This window comes from Theropithecus gelada, chromosome 17 (assembly GCF_003255815.1).
Source record: "Theropithecus gelada isolate Dixy chromosome 17, Tgel_1.0, whole genome shotgun sequence".
NCBI lineage: Eukaryota > Metazoa > Chordata > Mammalia > Primates > Cercopithecidae > Theropithecus > Theropithecus gelada.
In genome coordinates, this window is record NC_037685.1 from 88,369,740 (window position 1) to 88,394,762 (window position 25,023).

The 25,023-nt window shown below is 37.0% G+C and overlaps 1 protein-coding gene across 3 annotated transcripts in view; it reads left to right on the plus strand.

Annotated features, from left to right (window-relative positions):
* The first annotated feature begins 4,541 nt into the window (after nt 1-4,541).
* The window catches only part of PCDH17 (protocadherin 17), a 97,601-nt gene continuing 77,119 nt past the window's right edge, over nt 4,542-25,023 (plus strand). For all 3 annotated transcript variants that reach the window (XM_025364763.1, XM_025364764.1, XM_025364765.1), the window contains exon 1: nt 4,542-9,552. In XM_025364763.1, the coding sequence (XP_025220548.1) occupies nt 6,988-9,552 (2,565 nt within the window). In that variant the 5' untranslated portion in view covers nt 4,542-6,987. The remainder of the gene's footprint in view (nt 9,553-25,023) is intronic.

Below are 25,023 nucleotides of genomic sequence, written 5' to 3' on the forward strand. Positions count from 1 at the left end.
ACTTTGAGTGTTCATTGGCAACACACTTCCTATACTAGCAAGGAGAACTCATATTAACAGGTACGTAAATCTCATCATATAATTACATATTATAACATAGACATAATGTTGAAGAAAATTAAAATACATTTCCTGATCTAAATATTTTTTCTAATAGCAACATTTCACAATTGTAATAAAAACAGAAAAAGTTCCATATTAAATTTAAAATGCTGTCTGTTTACAGAAATATTTTATACTTTTTCTTATTGTGTTGTTCTGTAGGCAAGATTGAGTTTTCACAAAATTTAACAATAAATAATAATTAAAATTTTTAAAAATTATAAACAAAGTATTAATTTTTTTCCAGAATTTTAAAAATTCTTGTTAAATTACATTGCTTTTATACAGTCCATGTTTATCATCAAGGAGAAAGATACGTTTTAGCAATTGTCCTGTTAGTAGTGTGGATTTCTCATTTGTTAAAAGGTAAACCTTTTATTAAAAAGTCAGAAAATGGGCCAGGCACGATGGCTTGCGCCTGTAATCCCAGCACTTTGGGAGGCCGAGGCAGGCGGATCACGTGAGGTCAGGAGTTCGAGATCAGTCTGACCAACATGGAGAAACTCCATCTCTACTAAAAATACAAAATTAGCCAGGCATGGTGGCGCGTGCCTGTAATCCCAGCCTACTGGGGAGGCTAAGGCAGAAGAATCTCTCCAACCTGGGAGGCAGAGGTTGCAGTGAGCTGAGATCTCCCCACTGTGCTCCAGCCTGGGTGACAGAGTGAGACTCCATCTCAAAAAACAAAACAAAACAAAACAAGTTATAAAATGGTTGATGGCTGTGTATTAGAGGTGAACGACATATATCTCTAAAAGAGAAGAGCAGCTAGGGGAACTAGCTATGAAGGAACTTCTATCATTAATTTGATAATTTAAATATGACATGGAAATATTTGATACATATTATATTTAAAACAGTTCAGCTATTAAATTTACTTTTGAAAATTTTCCATTAATGAAGAAAAATATATGAAACCAGGCAGTGAAATGATGGTAAAAATGATACAGAAAGAGAAAATAATTGTGGAGAGAATGGCTTTTTATTCATATAAAGAATGACTGCATTGAAAACATCAGCATCAAAAATGTCTCTTAAGAACTGTATTTTACTGAACTCAAGAACACAGCAAGTAGGACAAGTGGCTGAAGAATGTTAAAACTGATGCTATTATGACTGCATGCATAAATTCTCATAACTACAACTACAACTAATAAATATATATCTTAAGGAGTCTTTCTGAGGCAAAATTAAATAAGTTATATTACATAAAAGTCCATAAATTGTATTTTAACACTATTCTTTAATAATAGTGTTATTAATTCAATTATTGGAATACTATAGCAGTACTAATCATTTTTATCAGTCTATAAAAATGTTTTAATAGTTGTCTTTTTGAAGCTATTTCACCATAACAATCAATTTACCTTTAAAACTCACCTAGATTAGCATATTTTATTAATTAGACACGTTATATATATATATATATATATATATATATATATATATATGTCTTTCCAAATACTTTTCTCAATGAGTATGCACACATACATAGCTTGAATGACTCACAGATCTTTAGATGTTTAATGTGTGTGTATTAAAAGATATAATGTCTGTTTAAGGTTAAGACTATCATTTGTAATTATAAATAACAACTATCAATCAGTCTCTTCTTGAGAAATGTGAGAATGAAGGTATCTTTAGTTATTTACACACAATATACAGTCTTCTAGATTCCTCAGTTTGGGGTTCTATGTCTATAGCCTTCTATGGGGTTAAAAAAATATTTCTGAACGATTTAGCAGTGTTTATACTGTCTCTCTTTTTAAAATTAAGTTTAATACTTTAAACACAGTGAAGAATACATTCCTCAATAACTATATTGTAGACAAAAAAACTATTTGAGGGAAAAATACAAGTCTTAAGAGATGGTTAAAAATTAAGAGTGGTTATTGTGGTTAAAGGAAAGCCAAACCATTGGAAATGAGATATCAGTTAATTTCCCGCCCTTTGACCATAAACTAGGTATGGGACATAAGGAAAAAACTTAAATGCTTTGGGTATACGTCAGTATTCAGCAATAAAATTGAATTATACAGGTTAAATACAACATAAATATGTGATACATTTCTGTCAGATACCCTGTGGTATTCACCTAAAGCATGGTAGTTCTTTTTATATACACGAGGGGGCGATGTGACATAATTACTCTGGAGGGGTCATAAGCAAATTTATGAGGATGTATTTTCATATCACTGGGTCTCTTGGACACTGCATTTCTAACAACTCTCGGTTGCCTGCCAGTACATCTCATTAAGGCTAATTGATAAATCATAATACCCTTTCCTTGGAATTTTTCCCATTCTCTTGTTTTTGCTTTGTGGCAAACAAACCTCAAGGATATTTTATTACTTTCTTTGAATTAGTGTGTAATGCAAAAAAGACATAGATTTGCTGTATTTAAAAATTAATGATTAATAAATGAACGTGCAGTCACTATTCTTTATTTAAGTTAGCTGCTGTTTTTAAAGCCTTAAAGCCTCTGATTTTCAGTTTCCAAAATACGTGCCTTGGAACAGAGGTATTAACCCCAAAGAGACATAAAACGGGCATTTCCCAAGGCAGTATGGTTAAGTACTCACTCAGGAAAACAATCTAGATCCCTACAAAGCTCTAGTTCTACCATTCAACAGTAGTATATGCGTGACAAACTACCTGTTCAGAAAATACAAAGACACTTTAGGATTTAAAAGTCTGGCTGTAAATAGCTTCTCTTTGAAATTTTAAACTGTTAGAGTCTCTTAAGGGAGTGACGAATTTTGGATACAGATCAGACCGCAAATTTAGACTACAGGTTATCTCATTGAATACTCCAGGAAATAAATAGCTCCTATACCTGAATCTTTAAGTAATTATCCCAACAACAGTCTTCAGAACTTTCTTGTAATTGGTTTGGATTTGATTTCCTTTGAAGGCTGAATGATTCATGTTACATACTTGTATGTTAGTCATTCACAATTTATAAATGGCAACTTAACTTCAGTATTTATGAATTGCGATCAATACTCTAGCAATCAAAACACTCACCTTTTCTATTTCAATACTTCAATTTTCTTTTTTGTTCTTAACTCTTTCTCAGAACGGCTGGATCACGAGCAAACCAGGCTCCAGTTGCAGATGTTTATGATAATAGTTAGGGAAGAAACCGTCTGTGAGATTAGTAAATGAATAAATAGATGAATCAGAAGTCGGTATGTGTATGTGTGTTTGTGTATATTGTATGTGGTGGTGTTGTGGTGTATGTGTGTATATATGTGTGTGTTATGGCTTACAAAACAGGAATCTTAGATATCCTAATGATTGGCCTTCATGTTTTATACTTTTGTTTTCATGGAGCTTTGGCAAATGCGGTTATCAATGGCTATTTGATCTTAAGGAGAAACAATCAAATTGCAATGTGACACTTTAATAACAAGAATGGAGGTGAACAAAACACCACAACTAGTGTGTGTGTGTGTGTGTGTGTGTGTGTCGGGGGTAGGGGGGTGGGTATCCACTTTACCTTGAACCTCGGCTGAGATGGTTGGGAAGAATGACCAAAAAGGGTAGAACCATAAGTAGTATTCGGCCAGATTTGAGTTTACAAAGCTTGTATTGACAGTGAGCCTTTCTCCTTAAAGGAGAGGCTCTATTCCTCTTAAGAGACATAGGTTCTCTTTCAATGGGCGTCTGCTTTTCTTCTGAAACACTTTCATAATTAAGTGACTTTCCTTGCATGGGTGCCTGGGGACAGCTGATTTTTCTCAGAGGATGAAGGAAGTTACATATTGATTGCTGTTGCTCGCGGCATGTTCGTACCAGTGCGGGCAGAAACGGGCTCACGAGCGCCCTCGAATTCACACACACTCACAGAAATACACATCTCAGCCCGTGGAAACGCGCTCACACACACCCACTTACACGCCTCCGCACCTCATTCACATGGGTCCACGCGGAGTCAAGGCTGCGCTTCCCTTGGCATGGGCGTATGTGCGGCGAGGGCGTGTGTGCGTGCGTGTGTGAGAGTGTGTGTAGAGAAACCCACTAGGCAGACCGCAGCTACCGTATTCTACAAGCATGCTGCGATTCCCGATCACGTGTATGTAGAACCACAAAAAAACTAAATCGCTGTTAAACTTTTTTTTATAAATTCTCTTTTCCGAAGGAAGGTGGTGGAAGAGCTACTCCCGGTAGTTAAAGGTGCCGGAGACCTGCCGGCGAATCCTGGGGCGCGTCCGCCTCGGCGGAGCGCTGGGCTCAGCCAGCCGGACTGGTTCCCCATCTAACTGATCTAATCAATGACTCCTAAGAGCTGGGGCTCCTGGCCCCGCCCCCGCCATCCTCTTCTCCGCCTCCCATTGGACGCGGGCCGAGAAGGCAGGGCCTTGCTCCTCGCTCGGATTGGCTGGCAGGGAATCAGTATCAATGTTTAAGCGGCGGCGTGAGGTGAATAGAGTCAGTCAGCAAGAGACGCTGGGGAGAGAGCCGGAATCGCAAACCTGGCGGATGCGGCAGCAGCGGAGGGCGGCTGGGGAGACGCTACTCCAACTGTTGAATTGAATTTTCACCTTTCCTTTCATCCGCTGCTGTGCTTGCGGAGATGGATTTATTTGCTTTGAAATCCGCACATCTTTCTCAGACTGTGGGGTGATCCCGACACCAGACTGAAAGAGACCACCCGTGACAGAAAAGGAGGAATTAAAAAAAAAAAAAAAAAAAAAAAAAAAAACCCTCCACAACAGACTGCATAATTAACTAGACACACGGATGTTGGACTTTTGTGAATAGAGAAAATTGAGAGGAAAATCTTGAACTATGATGCGAGGCTAAGCTGGGAACAATTACTGGAAACCCGATTTTGTTTTTCCTTTTCCAAGACTGAAAAATTTCGGGGTGCCTCTCGCCTAACCAAGAGGAAAGGTTTTAAAAAAATAAACAAAATAAATAAACCAATACACCTAGCAAAGCAGACGCCTTGTTTTCCAGAACCTCGGACTCCGGCAGAAAGAGGTAGAGTAAAAGTGCTGCTAGATTCAGCTTCACCTTCCTCCCTCCATCCCTTTCTCTTGCATTTTCTTTTCCCCCAAAACATGAATCTGGTTTTTCTTTCTATAGACTGAGTCAGAAAAAGCGTTAGAAGAAGCTGCAACTAATGTCTGTGAAGGGAGGACCGTGAGTCGAGAGTGAATACGATTCGTTCCGCTGCTTCTGACTCATCCGGCAGATCGGAACACCTGCATTTCTGGATGTGTCATTCCCGTATGTCGAGGCGCCTCCAGAACCCGAAATAATGTATAGACAGACCTGTGTCTAACAACCCCTCAGAGGGACCTCCCCGGGGTAGGCGCCCCTGGCTGGACCGCCGCGGCCGCAGCTCTGCACCCCCTGCCCTCCCTGAGTCGCCCAGAAAGACTGAGAGCGAGACTGCAGAATGCATCACGCCAAACCTTGATGTGTTGCTTTCATCCAGCCCACTCCTCCTACTATAAGAGAAAATTGAAGGGGGAAAAAAACCCGTACTTTATTTGCTTCAAATATTCATCACTTTTATTCCTCGCCAAGGTTTTCTTTTCTAGATGAAGAGGACTGGGAGGCAGGGCTATTGGAAGGAGATGCTGAATAGAAAGAAAAGAGAGGCACTTGACAGCCCAGCCCTGTGAATGCAGAGACTGTTTCCCTTCTAGCGAGAGACAGGGAGAGTGTGTGTGCGAGGACTGGGAGGGAGGCTCCCCTTTCCTTTTTATTCGGCCTCCCCCTCCCCCTTTGAATCTGCACGTCCAACCATGAGTTGCCTGTTGATTTCCCTTCGCCTGGGAAGAAAAGCAAACTGGAATTAAACTGCTTGGAGAGAAGTCTTTGCTCGAGGGGAGAGGAGGGGATGGTAGCGGAGGCTACTGGCTTGGCGTAGAGAAATCAGAGAGTGTGTTCTACGAACAGAGGAGAAGATTTATCTCTCTATTTCCCCCCTCCCAATAGACACACACAGCAATTGCTGATCAGGCTGTGGCTTTCTTGATTTCGGGGGAGAGCCTTTTCCGAGGAAGAGAGGGAGGAGCCTGGTGGGGAGAGGAAACTACAAATCGGGACACTAGTTCTTTACGCTGCATTTCCTCCCCTCCCTTTGGCTGCTCGGAAAGGAGAGAGAGGAAAAAAAAAATACGCTTGGCTGGGAGATGCAGTCCGCCGCCGCCGCTGCCTTAGCCAGCAATGCAAGATTAGATCTCTAAATGCAGCAAAACACTGCCTGAAAACAGACCAGCCCGCGCAGCAAGCAGACATTCCACGGTGCGCTGGGGAAGCTTCAAAATATATCTGTGACTCTGTCTTCGTTGCTCTTCATCCCTATCAATTTCATCAAGGGAAGCGAGCAGCAAGTAAGAATTTCACTTTCGGATCTGCCTAGAGACACACCTCCCTGCTCCCACCCCCACTCAATGTGAAGAGTATTCCGGAGGCTCCGGGCGGGAGTAGATTTGCAGCACCCTAGCGGGAGCGAGGAAAACCTACTGATTCTTTAGCTCATTATCATCTCTCCCAGACGAGATTTCCTTCTTATCGCCTGCCTCATCGCTCAAGTTTGAGCCTCCCGAAGTCCAGGCGGGAGAGACGAAACCCCTGGCTCGCCCCCAGCCGCAGGAAGCCGCCGCCTTGCTCCAAGCCCCTGCAGCTCTGCTGCACCGCAGCTTCTCACCCAGTGCGGATGCTGTAGATCAACAGGTTCAGGGAACTTGAGCGGAATAAGGAGAGACCACCGGGTGCCGCAGCTCCGGTGCAGAGGGAAAAAAGGACCCATAGACTTGTGGCTCGCGTCGCGCGCGCACGCTGCGCCAGGGCCCCAGGCTGGCGCGCACTGCCTCGCTGGCCCCTCCAGTCCGGCTGCTCCTGCCCCCACCTTACAGGTCTGGGATGTACCTTTCCATCTGTTGCTGCTTTCTTCTATGGGCCCCTGCCCTCACTCTCAAGAACCTCAACTACTCCGTGCCGGAGGAGCAAGGGGCCGGCACGGTGATCGGGAACATCGGCAGGGATGCTCGACTGCAGTCTGGGCTTCCGCCGGCAGAGCGCGGCGGCGGAGGGCGCAGCAAGTCGGGTAGCTACCGGGTGCTGGAGAACTCGGCACCGCACCTGCTGGACGTGGACGCAGACAGCGGGCTCCTCTACACCAAGCAGCGCATCGACCGCGAGTCCCTGTGCCGCCACAATGCCAAGTGCCAGCTGTCCCTCGAGGTGTTCGCTAACGACAAGGAGATCTGCATGATCAAGGTAGAGATCCAGGACATCAACGACAACGCGCCCTCCTTCTCCTCGGACCAGATCGAAATGGACATCTCGGAGAACGCTGCTCCAGGCACCCGCTTCCCCCTCACCAGCGCACATGACCCTGACGCCGGCGAAAATGGGCTCCGCACCTACCTGCTTACGCGCGATGACCACGGCCTCTTTGGACTGGACGTTAAGTCCCGCGGCGACGGCACCAAGTTCCCAGAGCTGGTCATCCAGAAGGCTCTGGACCGAGAGCAACAGACTCACCATACGCTCGTGCTGACTGCTCTGGACGGTGGCGAGCCTCCACGTTCCGCCACCATACAGATTAACGTGAAGGTGATTGACTCCAACGACAACAGCCCGGTCTTCGAGGCGCCCTCCTACTTGGTGGAACTGCCCGAGAACGCTCCGCTGGGCACCGTAGTCATCGATCTGAACGCCACAGACGCGGATGAGGGTCCAAATGGCGAAGTGCTCTACTCTTTCAGCAGCTACGTGCCCGACCGCGTGCGGGAGCTCTTCTCCATCGACCCCAAGACCGGCCTAATCCGTGTGAAGGGCAACCTGGACTATGAGGAAAACGGGATGCTGGAGATTGACGTGCAGGCCCGAGACCTGGGGCCTAACCCTATCCCAGCCCACTGCAAAGTCACGGTCAAGCTCATCGACCGCAACGACAACGCGCCGTCCATCGGTTTCGTCTCCGTGCGCCAGGGGGCGCTGAGCGAGGCCGCCCCTCCCGGTACCGTCATCGCCCTGGTGCGGGTCACTGACCGGGACTCCGGCAAGAACGGGCAGCTGCAGTGTCGTGTCCTGGGCGGAGGAGGGACGGGCGGCGGCGGGGGCCTGGGCGGGCCCGGGGGTTCTGTCCCCTTCAAGCTCGAGGAGAACTACGACAACTTCTACACGGTGGTGACTGACCGCCCGCTGGACCGCGAGACACAAGACGAGTACAACGTGACCATCGTGGCGCGGGACGGGGGCTCTCCTCCCCTCAACTCCACCAAGTCGTTCGCGGTCAAGATTCTAGACGAGAACGACAACCCGCCTCGGTTCACCAAAGGACTCTACGTGCTTCAGGTGCATGAAAACAACATCCCGGGAGAGTACCTGGGCTCTGTGCTAGCCCAGGACCCCGATCTGGGCCAGAATGGCACCGTATCCTACTCTATCCTGCCCTCGCACATCGGCGACGTGTCTATCTACACCTATGTGTCTGTGAATCCCACAAACGGGGCCATCTACGCCCTGCGCTCCTTCAACTTCGAGCAGACCAAGGCTTTTGAGTTCAAGGTGCTTGCTAAGGACTCCGGGGCGCCCGCGCACTTGGAGAGCAACGCCACGGTGAGGGTGACAGTGCTAGACGTGAATGACAACGCGCCAGTGATCGTGCTCCCCACGCTGCAGAATGACACCGCGGAGCTGCAGGTGCCGCGCAACGCTGGCCTGGGCTATCTAGTGAGCACCGTGCGCGCCCTAGACAGCGACTTCGGTGAGAGCGGGCGCCTCACCTACGAGATCGTGGACGGCAACGACGACCACCTGTTTGAGATTGACCCGTCCAGCGGCGAGATCCGCACGCTGCACCCCTTCTGGGAGGACGTGACGCCTGTGGTGGAGCTGGTGGTGAAGGTGACCGATCACGGCAAGCCCACCCTGTCTGCAGTGGCCAAGCTCATCATCCGCTCGGTGAGCGGATCTCTTCCCGAGGGGGTGCCACGGGTGAATGGCGAGCAGCACCACTGGGACATGTCGCTGCCGCTCATCGTGACTCTGAGCACTATCTCCATCATCCTCCTAGCGGCCATGATCACCATCGCCGTCAAGTGCAAGCGCGAGAACAAGGAGATCCGCACTTACAACTGCCGCATCGCGGAGTACAGCCACCCGCAGCTGGGCGGGGGCAAGGGCAAGAAGAAGAAGATCAACAAAAACGATATCATGCTGGTGCAGAGTGAAGTGGAGGAGAGGAACGCCATGAACGTCATGAACGTGGTGAGCAGCCCCTCCCTGGCCACCTCCCCCATGTACTTCGACTACCAGACCCGCCTGCCCCTCAGCTCGCCCCGGTCGGAGGTGATGTATCTCAAACCGGCCTCCAACAACCTGACTGTCCCTCAGGGGCACGCGGGCTGCCACACCAGCTTCACCGGACAAGGGAATAATGCAAGCGAGACCCCTGCCACTCGGATGTCCATAATTCAGGTAGGAGACTTTTAGCATAACTGGGAGTTAACTTTTTTTGGGGGGGGGGGGAGCTGTCCTGAAACCTTTGGAACAGGGCAAGCCACTCTACCAGCAGCAGTGAGAGGGGAAAAAAAATTAAATGAAAACGGTTTACACTTTTGACACTGTGTATATATCACACTCTACACACATAACCCCTCCCATGTAAAGAGTCTAAACTCTGCAAAATGTAAATGTCTTACTCCTATTTCATTTTAAAATTTGTTTTTATAGGTTTAAAAATGTTAGCAATGTTCAATAATAATAGATTATTTTACTTATTTTTATTTGTTGGTTTATATTTCTTTTCATAAAAAAGAACTCCCAGAGCGGAAAAAAGTTTTAGTTAATTATCTTGAAAATATTTTAATGCTGTTTTTGTAAATGATGCCAAAAATGAAAGAAACTTATATCCAAATATTAAGAAGTTAACATCTGTAAGTACAGAATAACAACCAGTGAGAATTTCAGAGTTCATTCAATTTGAGCTAACTTTTCACCCCTTAAAAAGTCAGTTTTCTATTTTAAAGGTACTTTAAAGAATATGAATCTCACTTACTCTTCATCGTTCCATTATGCTAAAAACTACAGCATAATGCATTAATACAGCTTAAGCTTTTGAAATGTGAGTTATACTCTGAAGCACTTTGAAAAGTTTGAAAACATGCAGACTCTACATAATGACTAGTAACTATCTATGAAAAGTTTGTATTTGTTTTGTCCTGTGGTTTTCGTGATCTGTTTCTTGGAGTCACTGAGGAATGAAAGGAATATAGCAGAGGACCAGAGGCTCATTTTGTGCTACGGTAAAAAGGAGGCAAAGTTACACTGAAGGCACTTGATGTGCCAAAATAAATTCAGGGTGCATTTAGTTTGCATAGTGTGTATTTGATATATCTAAGTGATATTTAATATATATATATATATATATATATTAGATAGTATGATTCAAAGTTATTGATAATATCACAAAACTAAATGACTGACCCAGCCTGGACATAGATTCTAACAGCAGCAGGTGACTATACTATGTCTAGTCATTGTCTTGTTTCTTTCACCCACTATTGAGTTGTGTCACAGAAAAATTTAATTCTCGCTTATTGTAATTGTATATTGCAACAAATTACTCTGGATGAGCAGTATGTGGAACTCAAAATTGAGCTTAACTGAAAGTGACACCTCGAGAGGAAGATTAGTTTGGGGCAAGTGAAAATAATTTGTTCATAAGTTTATGCTTTGAAAAGCAAATAACTTTTGATGACACTTGACTCAATAATGTTTTTATTCTTAAAATGGAGCAGTAAAATTTCATAATCTTATTCTTTCTAACATAATAGGTATACCAAATACTAATACTTAGCAAAATATATTTTTCTGTAATCGTATAATGTCCTTGTAAAACAATCTCACACTTGACACTATTAAATATTAAAATATCAATTATAGTATTTAATCTTACTTCTAATAGTGTTTACTGTACATCAGTAATCATAATTTTTAAGGTCTATATAAAACTGAAAAAGAAAGTATCCACTTAAAAAATGTGGTTTCTATAAAAGTCTTTCTGTGACTGTGTAAAACTGGTATTTCTGACAGTCAATATGTATTTGGAAGGAGATGTTAAAACACGTATTTACAGATTTGCTACAGTCATTTTATAAATACACATATGTTAAACACCTTTCAATTACAATTTTACCATTGGCAATTACAAAGATGTCACAGAGGGTTAATGCTTAGTCTTCCATTTAAAGTACTGTGAGTTGAATTTTCATTTAGTTTCCAGTAAAAACGAAGGTGGTGCAGAATTTTCAACAAGCCTGATTCCTTGGTTAGACTAGTGAGAAACAATCTTGGATTGAAATATCCAGTGGTTCTGAGAGATAGTGATACCTGTAGTATATTGCACCATGCTGTTCTTGAAGTTGGTCATTGCTTAAGGAGGAATAAGATAATTATTCCTCTCATTGACAGTAAATCTCAAGTCAAAGCAAATACACATGTGCGCGCACACACACAGAATGCAAAGGGAAAACTTTTTTTTTTTACATTGCCTTTCCTCTAGATTCTTAATTCATGCCATAAAGAAACAAACTATGTTTTTGTTTTAAGTCCTTGAAATGTTTTCACAATAGCTCATTTTCCCATATTGCTTCTGCCCTAGGAATATCCTCAACATGCATTGTTTAAACGATTTTTTTTCTATTCAATCTTTGTAATCCTCTAAAGGATGCTTTGTAAGTTCTTAATATGTTAATTCTCTTTCAAATATATCAGGTTTATCTCAGTATTAATTATGGAGAGCAGAGTAAATTAACTGCAGGAACTGTCTTTTTTTTTTTTTTTTTTTTTTTTTAACTGGAGTGTCACAAACACACTGTGCTAAAGTGACATGCTTAAATTAAAGCATTTAGGTATCCCATAATCTTGTTTCAGGTGCTTTTATTAGTGTGTATATGTAATACAGCTTCCTAAGGAAACACACTATTAATCTCATGTGTATTTCTGAAGGTAGAATTTTAATCCACAGAGTGTACTTGGCCTAACTGCTGCTAGGTGTCTGGTTCATCTTTATTTTATAGCATTTGTGTTCTGTTTGGAAGTATAATGTATTCTATTGATGGAATAAAAATAATTTCATAATTGTGTTGAGATACACTGGTACAGTGTGGTGACATGAAATTTAGGAACTTTATGATTTATGAGGCTCACATTATAGCTAAAATTAAGATTTAAGTATCAAAGCATTTTGTGTGAGTCAAAGGCCCTAAAATGTTAAGGTTAATGCCTGTAGGTTCTCCTTGGGCATAGGAGTACTTTTACTGAGTATGGATGCTAAGCATTCATATAAGTTGATACAGAAACAGTGGTACTTGTGAGAAGAGATTTGATTTCAGGTGTTTTTCAAGTTCCTCAGAAAAATTAAAGTATAAAGTGTTTAAACAATAGATTAGCAACTAAACAACCACAATAGTGTGAATCATAATAAAACACAGTCATAATTAAATATTCAATTCTTTTTAAACGTATAAAACTGATTTTGAAGAATAGGAGCACAGGTTTTGTAGTACATAAAGCAAATAGACTGTTACATAAATTTATAAGGGGCCTTTTTATAGGAGCAATTTTCATGTGAATTATTTTATGTGTTAATATGAAATCTAAAGTCAAGTAAAGAGATTACTAGTTCTTAAGAATAACTGCTTATCGTGATTTATCAAGAATTAAGTGCTAAGTCTCAGGGTGACTTCTCAACAGGTGTTTTCAACGAAGGCCTTGTTGGAAAGAGAGGAGGAGTCTGGGGACTTGTCACTGATGGGCGACTTCCCAGTTTTGTTTGAACATCTGTGTTTTCACATTTTTTGTAGCACTACTACAAGTCATTTTAATATGCTCCCATAGAAGGAAATATATTGAGCCAGCAGAATAAGATCTACTAAAATAAATTTTGAAAGGGAATACATTCTTACTCAGTGTTTTACAAATCAATTTCAAACGATTCACATTTGGGTTGACTTTAAAGTCTTTATGCTAGGAAGATAAAATCCTCTTGATAGATGTACATGGCCTTTTCAATAACAGGGAATTAAGCATATGGTAAATACCTAGAGCCAATCCAAATATATAAAAATGATATTGAAGTATAGAGGACTAACATATCATAATGTAAACAATAAACTCAATATTGCAGAATCAAAAGGTGAAAGGAGAATCCATCTTTAATAGCAACATTATCCACTGTATGCCTTTATTCCCACTTCGCTCTAGTACAAGATCTTCACTACGGGGACTTATTCATATAAGTTCCCAAAATTATGATCTTCAAAATTTCATATTCTAGCCTATTAATGATTTCAGTAACAAATACAAAGTGTGTGAACAATTTATTTTGGCATTTATAATTTTGGAGCTATCTTACTATGATTTTTATTCTAAGACAGCTGTTCAATTAGCATATGCATTAGTTTCCATAAACTATATATACATCTCTACTTATAGGTATTCTGGTATCTTGAGTAGGAAAGAAGTGTCCCTTTCTTACTGTGTGCCTTCTGGATTGTTTAGTTCACTCATCCTTTTTCTTAAATATTTTGAAAAGGTAGAATGAGTAATTCCTACTTGAGAGTACACAATAGTTACATATTTTTTTCTGTTTTATTAGGCATTAAAAGTAGTGTAAATAAAGTAAATAAACTTAACTTAAAATATAATCAGATATTCAGTGTTTAGAGTTTTCTTTTGGGGGAAGAAGAGTTTAAAACCCCTAAAAATCCAAAAGTTGTTATCATCATTCTTATTATGTTACTTTTATTTTTATATGCATCTATGAAAATTTTAGCTCCAATTTTAATGTGGCATTTCTCTATTTTCCAATAAATGAAAACACACAGAAAGTATAAAGTTTAACAATATGAGCTAGAAACCAGAGAGTCTTGTTTTCAATATTAACTAATATAACTCTTTGTAAGGTATTAACTTCTTGATTCCATTAACTTTTGGTTTTCAATAAAATTTTCAAAATGCAAACTAGGTAATATTTTATCATTCCTGTATTGAGATTATAATCCTTCAGTCTTTTGAAAATGTTGGGAGTAAGATAATTTTTAATCTTACTTGAGTTGTATGAGTTCTATAATTTCAATAAATATTACCATATGTAAGTATATGCCAAAAAAATTGGAATCTTAATCTTGGCATCTTCATGTTATTTAAGGCTGTGTGTAATCATGGAAAGATCGGCATAGAAAAGTATGCCCTAAAATTGTTATCTCAACTATTTGAATATACTATTTTAGTCAAGTAAAAATTTACATTACCGCCTTTGACTATATTATTCAACATACAAAACACATACAAAATCACCCAATTTTCCAGAATGTTTTCTCCATAAAGTTGAAGCTATAAAGGTTCACATGCATTTATTGCAGTGAAATTTGACTAGGCTATATTTATAAAAATATACAAATAATTTTTTGGTTACATTAAGTATGTGTATAAATGTATATGTTCATATTTTCAATATAGTGTATGTAAGTGCTTGCTCAAGCCCAAATAGTAGTCCAATTTTATACATTTTAATTCAAAAGTATTTCTTCTCTAAGGAAGAGCTCAAGCTTTTATTTTTCTTTGAAAATATGTTGAAACTTTATTTTACTGTTTTAAAGTTTCAAACAATTTGAAGTTCCATAAAATAGAGCTAGTGACCCTAGAGGGGGCAACTTAAGAACACGTGGCCTTCAGCAGGCAACAGGTTGAAGCCTATGTAGACGAAGAGAAATAAAACTCTCACCCAAGTTCCTGATTCTTTTGAGAAGATGGCAGCAGAGCTGGAAGCATGTGAGAATGTATGCTGTGAGCCTGATGATGAAACAGCAACAGGAGAAAGAAGAAGCCACTATAACTGGGCCCATTCCAGTTAGGAAGTAAAACTTAACTCCCTAATGCGGAGAAGTCTTGCAATACACTCAATAGTGGGTAAATTCTTACAAATGCACCCGCTAATTACAGTATTAGTCATTGCACTAGAATGTATTCCCCTCAGTGATACTTCTGTTTAATAAATCCCATAGGGCATTATCTTAAGGTTGTATTTTAGTAAAGCCATTAGGGAAGGATTTTTTTGTGTGTGTATTAAATTCCTTCAATCAATGACTGTATATTAGTTAGAGAATAGCATAAAGTTCCTTTTGCCTATCATTTTGAAGATAATATGACTTCTGCCACCCACTTACAAAACACTTTTAAAGTTCGTCAGACCTACACTAACCTATTGTCAACCTACTTTAGTAAAGGAGGCTTTGACAAGATTTTCTTCAATGACACACAGCATTTTACAGTTAGTCATAAGCTTTCACCACTAACTTTGACAATGATATATTGCTATCTTTGGTCTTCTGAAATAAGTTATCTACAATAAAGAAGTCTTTAATGACATCAACATCCCTACTGTGATTAAGCAGAATCATGCTTCTGCTTCCTTGCTACTGCCGAAATACTAAGATCAATATATTTAAGGTAAAGAAAAAGAAAAAAAAAAAAAAAACACAAAAAAACCCATAACAAAATACAGACGGAAAATTGTGGCTCTGTAGGTGGCATCCTTTGCTTGTATGCACCAAGTTCTTCCGGGGATAGACTCTAAAATTGGCTTCAGACAGTCTTTGAGAGAAAAAAAAAATATGTGTGTATATATGTATATGTGTATATATATGAGACATATTTCTATTTGTCTGTTCTGGTCCTAGTGACATTCTGATTACCGGTATTTGTAGGCCTTGCCCTGGATCTATTCCAAGCAGTTTTATTGTAGTGAAATGGTTCTTACAGTTCATTGAGCATCCAGCATAACTGTGCTGAATATGATTGGCGCATTTGCATATATTTATTCAAAAAAAATAAGACAGTTAAACAGCATAATTATGGGAAAACGAATCATAACAATAAAAGACCATTTAAGTTAACAAGCTTTGTGATCAAAGGATAAATACAGGTTGGATAAATGACACTTTAGATGTAAGTAATCTACATAAATAGACTTTGGTCTGATTAGAGGAGTGGAATATATTAAAATAACTTAATGGTATTAGAAATTCATTTATTTCAGTTATCTTGAAATGTTTAACGATCTGTATTATCTTATTTTCTTTATGTTTCTATTTAATACAATAGTGATACACCACATTTAAGTGGTATGAAAAATGCCAAGGTAAAGATAAATATAATTTTGTAAACTTCTATTTGGTTCTAAAATATACACAGTCTGAATAATATTTAATACTTTTTAAACTTTTAATGTTTTTGATTGATTTTTAATTAGTGGAACACATTAAAGGGACTATTTAAAGGAGCATTTCTTGTTTACTCTATCAGCTAAAAGCAGCCTTTGTAGAGTTTGAAAGCTAGAGCATGAAAATCAATTTGAAATTTCAAAGCTATACATTCATAATTGTTTTGTAGATATATACTCTTTAAAAAAAATTGGTTACATATTTGTAAATTATATTGATACATAGACAATGACTTGATATTCTGAAAGATTCTGATGCTATTTTGATAGCATCTATGCTTTACAATTACAGATTTAACTTACAACTTCCCTAAACAAGTAATTTCTCTGCAACAACTTGGTGCTTTAAATATATTTTATTCATCTGTCTTTGACAATAACTTAAAAATATAATGTAAGCACTGAGTCATGAATTGTTATATTTCATTATCTAGGATTTCCACCTAAATACTTAATAGTTAGTGCTAAACAATGATTTGGTTTTTTGTGTGCCTAAAATTTTCATGGTCTCCAATTCAGAAGAAAAGCTCAAATTAAAATATATACATGAGATAATTAGGTCATATTCGAAATTCCAATAATTTGCTTTTATCAAATGAAAATGCAACAGGTATTTATTGTAGGTAGAAATGGTTATGGGGGTCAAAATAGCTTTCTTATTGTTATAATACAATTTCAGACTATCCATGTCTCATATAAATTCTTAAATTTGAATTTGCAGTACAAACATGTGCATCAGTTTTGAACATCTAAAAGTAGTTTTCACCCTTAATCTACAACATTCTTTAAAAAATCATAGTCCCCAATACAAATACCTTTGATAAAGGTAGTTCATTTTATTTTTCACACAACATATTTTAACAGCATATACTGAGATTATTTTAACTGAGTACTTGATATATTTTTGCTGTTTTTTCACAGCGACAGAGAAATTGCATATGCATTACTGAATTTATAAAGCAATTCACCTTTGATTATCATGAAAAGAATTAGCTACCCACATGTGACTGTGTGAAATTTTTACTGATGTCTTTATTTTATCAGTAGATGAAATGAAATTAAGACATTAGAATGTTTGAGAAATAATATGCTTAAAATTTTAGCAAAGTATAGTAAGAAAAAAGTTATAATTTTAGTATCTTGGAAAAGGGAATTAGTTTAAAAGAAAATATTTTTCAGTTTAAACTTGAATAAGTGCTTAATGATACATTTTATATAAATATTCATCATAAAAACTTCCTAAACAATGTTTAAAATAGCTGCTTCAATTTCCATAGTTCTGTCAGCAAAACAAAAATGAAACAGAGTATCATCTAAATATTGGTGAATTCTATTATAATAGTGTCTTCTTGAGTCCCAGAATTCATGCCTTCTATTTTGCTCTTACAGTTTTGCATCTATTTTAAAATACTATATCCCAAGTCCTTTTACTGAATTAAGAATGTGAATAAGAGCAGTTATAAGTCATACAAAAAAGATAAATCAATAGTCCCTTGTTATTATCACGTTCATTGTGGTAGAATTAAAGATTCCATACAAACTTACCTTCCCGTAGTTTCACGGCAAGACACTTGATTGTTTTAATTACTGTTTGAAACTTTGTGTGGCCCTGTGTTAACGATTTTTTTTTTTTTTTTTTTTTTTTGTGCTAAGCCAATGCCTTGCCTCATATTGTAACCTTGGTTGATTAAATCAGAAATTCCTGATTTAAAGAAGTAAGTTTATAGATATACTTTGACTGTTATTTGGCATGATATGCATAGAATGCATTTATCATTTTAGAAAACAATACAAATATTTTGGTGCTGTGTCATGAACCAAAGTATAGAGTAAGATGCAGGATTATTGAAAGCAGATATATCAGAAAAACAGTAACTATTTTAATATCAATGCATACCTTGAAAAAATATTCATAACCTTCCACTTTTTGGTGTTGGCAGATGCACGGATAGTAATTATTAGCTAAGTTTCCAGGTTCTGACCTTCTTAGAAAAGCTGCTATTTATCCCTAGATTGTAATAAGGATGGAAATAAGAGAACCATCCTATTAAACAAATCCCACTCACAGGACATTTTAAGGATCCTTGGCAGAAGTCTATTCTATGGTGTGGCTCTGATATCAGATGTGCCAATACCAACAAATGAAGCACTATGCCTGAGTGGAGAGAAACTAGAAAAGACAAAGAATACATTTATAGAGACTTTTTTTCTCCTTCTGATTTTGAGCAATAGACTTTCCACGATTTTTTATAATCAAGACAATTACATAGTAATTTGGGTTAGAATGCATGCCCAGTTCCCCATCTCAAAACCCAATTTGTTACCACCTGTGGCTATTTCTATTAAAAAAAAGAAACATAATTACTATGAGTCTCAGCAGTCTTAGAGTAAATTTTTGCAATTACAATACCTCCCTTGGGCAGATGTGTGAAAATGGCAGATTAATTCCTGCCAGGATCTTTCTGTTCCTTGTGCATTTTTAGGTTTGGTGTTGCCTGCTTATTAGAGTGCCTGTTTTGCCCTGGTTAAAGGTCATGTCAGTGTTTCCATAGTAAATCTCTAGAAATAAAGTTCCACAAATCAGCCATTAAATTTTGCCTTAGGTGAAAAGTTGACATGTAATGTCTCAGGAAAGGAGTAGATAATATTTTCTATCACTCTCCTCGGTTGCCTGGTTAAGTTTGAAGTAAAACGGAATAAGACCATTTGGCAACGTTGAGAAAGCAGGACTTAGCCTAGGAGGTAATAAGAAAAGTGTGATAAAATAATATCGAATCCAGTAGAAGCCATGGAAGTGATCCCAAAGCTACCTGATGCCTAGGGATTTTAAAGTGCAATAAAAAATATATTAATACTGGATGGATAACAGGAAATTTAACACCCAACTCATTTCCATTCATTTCTTCTTGTAGTTGTTGTGTGTACTCTTTTCTTAATAAAGATCTAACTGATCTACACACAAAACAATGAATGATATTAAGTCTGTAAAATGTTAAACCTCTGAATCAGGATTTTAACTCTCTATGAGTAAGATTAAGTTATTTTTTTCTCAAAGCAGTCTAGATAGTAGAATACTTGAAACCAGGAGCCACATCCATCTTGATTGTCACTGTAGTTGAGATAATATAGCAGTTTCTGATACGTAGTACACACTTTTAAAAATATGAATTTTTTGTGAAGAAAATGAGACTTCTACAGTTAAGTCATTTTCGACAATCACCCATCAGATATATGCTGTAATGTGGATTCAAATCTAGATGTGACTAGGGCTAAAGTCTAAGATATTAATACAAATATGCTAAAATATTGATCTGCTGGTAAATAATTTATTTGATTGTGGCATATTTTGATATTTTTTAAATTTATAGTTACCACTTTTGTAATTATTACTATAAAAATGTGTTTCTAATTTTATTAATAATATTACAACTTCATGGAGAAAGGTGATCAAGTTTCACAATTATGAGCATCAAACTCACAGTATTTGTTTATATTATATATCATATCATGATATATGATATATAATATATACACACAAACACACTTATATAAATGGTATATCAAGAGGAAATTGTGTTGTTTGTTGCATGTCTTTCTATCTTTTCTCCCACTTCTTGGTCTGATTTATATGGTATTAGAGTGATGCACTTCTGATATTAGGTCTATTTTTTAAGACTTTAAGGATTACCCAACCCCAGGAAGTTTTTAAGAAACTAATACGATCATTTAGTCTATATATTAATTAATTTTTAAGCTGGTTTTATTTGTGGAAATGCTCCATAAAGTATAAATATTTATTTTCTGTATGATAATTTAAGTAAAATGATATTATATCTAAACCATAAACAGTTATTTGGGGATTACATTTAATTTTATTTTTTGATATATAATTTTACTATTTAATCACTTGGGCACAGATCATCTACCATGTGATAATCAGAAAATAAAATTATAGTTGGAAATTGTTGATTGTATGTAATAAGCCAACTTACAATATTTTTCTCAAAATTTCAGAATCTGTCATATGTATGTGGTAATGAAATTTTTATGCAAATATTGAGTAAATGCAAGCTAAGCCTTCATATAAACAGTATGTTGTCCATTTCAGTATTGTTATTAAAAAGACATCCACAACGTTCAGAGCTGTTTAATCTATAATTATTAATTCAATGAATAAATCATGAAATAATTATAAAAGCTATTAATTGAAATGATTTACTGGTTTTTCATTTTTTTATTTCTGCAAATTTATGGGGTACATATGAAGTTGTATTATTTAGTACTTGTAAGCTATACTGAGAGTTAGTTACTGTTTGTCTGAATTTTACATTTTAAAATTCATATTAGACCATAAGGAGGTTTTATAGAATAAAGATTTTAGGCAGAATGAGTTTTCAAACATATTAAAAATTCAGTTATCCCCATTAGTCAGAGTAGGTGAAATAAAAAGTGAAGGAAAAATAGAAGGAAGCATAGAAATGTAATTTTAAAATGTTTAGAATTCATTTTCAACCTTCGTAGATGAGAGAATTTTTCCGAAAGATTAAACTCACAGTATTAAATATCATATAAGATTATCCCACAAATAAGAAGTTCTCAAAGCAGAATTTATATCCACATTTGTCTAAGCATTATATTAAGAGTTCAAGTCCACCTGTTAGTTCTCCCTGAAATATTTGGCATTTTTGAAAATAAGGCACATCAGCAACCAGTGCTACTCAATCCTGATGGAGGGGGATATCAAAATAAGTCTTGGTTACATGTTACTACAAGAAACCCTGTGTGTCAGGAACAGGTTTTCTTTTAGACACTATCAACCAGAAACTTCCCCTGTAATATTCCATAATCTGTTTGCATTTTACTGTTTCTGTGAATTTCTCTTAAACTATCATACGTTCATACAGGCTTTCTTTTAAAATATGCAACTTGGACATCTACTGGCAATGCAACTTCCAAATAATGTTGGTAAAAATCTGAACGTTTCATAAATACACCAGTTGGCAAGCAGTTTTTAGTCTTCATATCAAACCTTATAATCTAAAAACATATGTCATGTGTTTAAAAGACTTTGAAAAGTCACTTAAACATTTTAAAAGTATTGTCCAAAATACATGATTTTGAGTGAAAGAAAAGGAAATAAATTATTATTTATGTCTTATGCTGACCTATTCTAATTATATTATTTTTATCCTTGCCTCTGGTCTCTTTTCTGTGACATCTCAGAAGAAAATATGCTTATCACAGGGATACTTTAATACCTGTATATTTACATCTAGTGTACTTTTTAAAAATATTCAAATAAATATGTTGATAAGGCATGGTGGTATTTATCACCAGATTAATATTTAACCACATGTACATTTGGGCCTGGGCTCTGTATAGTTGACTTTACATAGTACATATATACAGGGGTGGATTGGGTTGAGTAATAGTATGTTTCTCATTTTAAAAATGCATTTAATAGACAAGAAACTTTTGTTTATTAGCTAAAATAAAAGGCTTCTTCAATTTCCTTTAATTTAGGCTTGAGTATATATTTTAAGATGTAAAATGTTGATTTTCTTTTATATAAAAGCAATAAAATAAACTTCTCTGCATGATTTCCTCTTGTGGTTCTTCAGGCAAGAGTGTGCTCTAATAAGATGTAGTTGAGATAAAACTCTCCATCTGCTACTCCTGGAGAATAGAATGTTAATTTTTTTAACCTCTTGGTAAACCTTCTTTCTATACTTACGACTATGCAAGTCAGCTTAAGCTAATGTATCAGTTCATCATATAAGGAAAGAAACTTTATAGTTAAATTTAGTCAACACATTTCTTAAATTTTTTTTTATTTGAAATTTTCCATTGAGTCTCCGTGAACTTAAACTTGACATTTATGTTAAATACCCATTATTTAACTAGAGAAATCACATCGCCAAGGAGACATCTGTTATTTAATGATATTATGGTTTGGATTTTTTTGGTTAAAAGTGTGGGATGGTGATAGAAAGGCTCTAGGGGTGACGGAAGGAAAGGAGCTGTGGTTCAATATCCCCAGGTAATACAAATAATTGGAAAGTGGAGATACCTTTTCAGTTGGTTAATTGTAATAAACCTATTATCTTGTTACAGCATTAAGGTAGAATCAACATGTTGGAAAACAGATAAAAGGTGCATGAAAGCATTTAAAATTCAATCATTAGGTTTCATTGCACCCATCTGCTCCCAGGAAATATAATTGGAAATTTTATTCATTGACCTTTAACTGCCGTTGTGGACAACAGCCTCAAAGTCTGTATTTTCAAGTTGGACATTTGAAGTTAATTAGATAAGAGTCATACTCAGTGCATTTTTAAAGCCCATTTATTTGTTGGAACAAAATTTGAAAAAATAAAGACAGGCTTAATGGGCAAGTGTATATTTGACAAAGAGTCAACACAGTTATTTAATCTTGGATCTGGTTAAAAGCAACCAATGTTCAACTTCATTAACATTTCTGTTAACTAGAGGGACTGTTCAAGTTTTTATTGTTATTTTATATGCAAATTCCTACCTCTCATTAATTATTTTCAGGATCCATATTACCTTAGAGTTATACTTACAACGTTCAATTACACTAAAATCACATACCATGATATAAGGAAAAAAAAATCAATGAAACTATTTAGTATTTCAGGTGGTTATCTCAAGTTTTAAAATGTTGGGCACCCCCAATTCATTTTGCCAATATAAGTATAATACCACATAATCTTTCTAGAATATTTTTATGTCTCTACTCAGAAGGATGATGTATGATAAAACTGTGTGTCTAATATAGGAAGTACATTATGTAAATTGATCAAGATTTCTTGCCAGCATTTGTGTATTGCTCTGCTTACTGAAGTTCATGTACCTTGGAAAAGAGTCATGATTAAACAGGTGTTTCTTCATCCTATGAGATCAAATTTCTGAAATATTTATATAGTGATGAGCCAGATGTACACAGCTTAACCTTGTAATCCCATTTCATAGCTTTCCCAAATACTTGGAAACTTGTTAAGTATGAAGCTGATTATTTTGGCAGCATATCTCCATTAATAAGATTCAGATATTACTTATTTACAAGCCAGTGCTGTTAATATAATCTAGTATATTAAATCAACAAGGCAAAGGAAAAAAGATAATCCATCCAAGGGCAAACTGACTTGGAAGCTTTTCCTAAAGCTTTTTAATTTGTTTTTTATTGACTCCATAATATCAGAAAACACATAGCACATGTGAATAATGTACATGTTTTGGATACCAGGCTACAGCCATCTTGGTGTGAAGTAGTTAGTACTCAGATTCCTTGTACTTCTGTCATAACCTTGATATAAGCCATATAAGACCATGCATCTCTGCTCTTTACAAATATCTCTTTCAGCATCATCTCAATGGCAAAGCTTACTGTCATTTGACATAAAATTATCTTAAATGCACTCATCTGTTTTTTAAATGAACAGAAGCAATACAGAATAATGTAATAATGTGTCATGATTTTCATTATGCTTATTTATTGGTTCTGCAATAATAGAAGGAGAGCATATTGTTATGCTTTCAGCTTGAGCTACTTATGCCCTGTGCTACTGGATGCACCATTTTATATTTGTGATATTTTGCCCTTCCAAGAAAACGGGTATCAAGATCCTTAAATCAAATTAGACTAGGGGAAGAGTTTCATACTTTGTCTTTTTTATATTAAGTATATAGCTTGTATAAATTACCTGACTCTACTTGAATAAACTTACACACCTTCAGAGAGAGGAATACTCTATTTTCGAAGCTGTATGTGACAACCTGATTTACGTGATTTGAAAAGAAGGAAGGGGAAAACAGCCTATCAGGAAAGAGAACAACTCTTTTGCTTTTTTTATCTGTTGGAGAAAATTACGTACTTTGTTGTTTATATTTCTACAAATGTTTCTAACACGCCAATAAGAAGGTGACATAACTTTTTCAGTTATGTTACAAAACAAAACAAAACAAAACAAAACATAGAATTAAATAACTTGTAAAAAAAAAAAAAGAGTTCTTTAAGCCCAGATGAGATGTAAACATTTGAGATTTCTGGACCCTTGATTGTGTGTGTGTGTGTGTGTGTGTGTGTGTGTGTGTGTGTGTGCAATGACAGATATTCCAGAGATGGAGCTGCTCCACTGAGACAATGTGCCTGTAGGCCTGTGTAGTTGAGATTCAGGCACTGCTGGTCTAGTGACTTTGGATTTCAACTAGTCTATCATTGAACTGGAATCTGTAGTGACCCTCCAGGGATGAATTGCTTACATTTGACTGCAGGGCCAGTTACTCCTCTCCTGTTTGATTTTTAGCAAGTCAGTAGTTTCCCTACAAAAAGATACTTTACTCCTGGGAAAAACAACAAATATTACAAACTCCTGATGTTCAGATATCCATGTTTTTATATTAAAATAATTTCAAATTGTTTTAAAAAAATGTTATGTGTCTTTGAGTTTAATTTTCACTCTTCTCAAAATTATGACTATATTTTTCCCAATTTTAAGAAAAATTCTTATTTATTGCAAACATTGTACTAAAATAAATATCTAAAACAGTGTCTAGTGTATTGTAAGAAGTCATTACATAATTGTGGACTGAAAATAGAGAAGTTGCATTTTAGAGTTAAATTGCCTATAATTTACTACTTA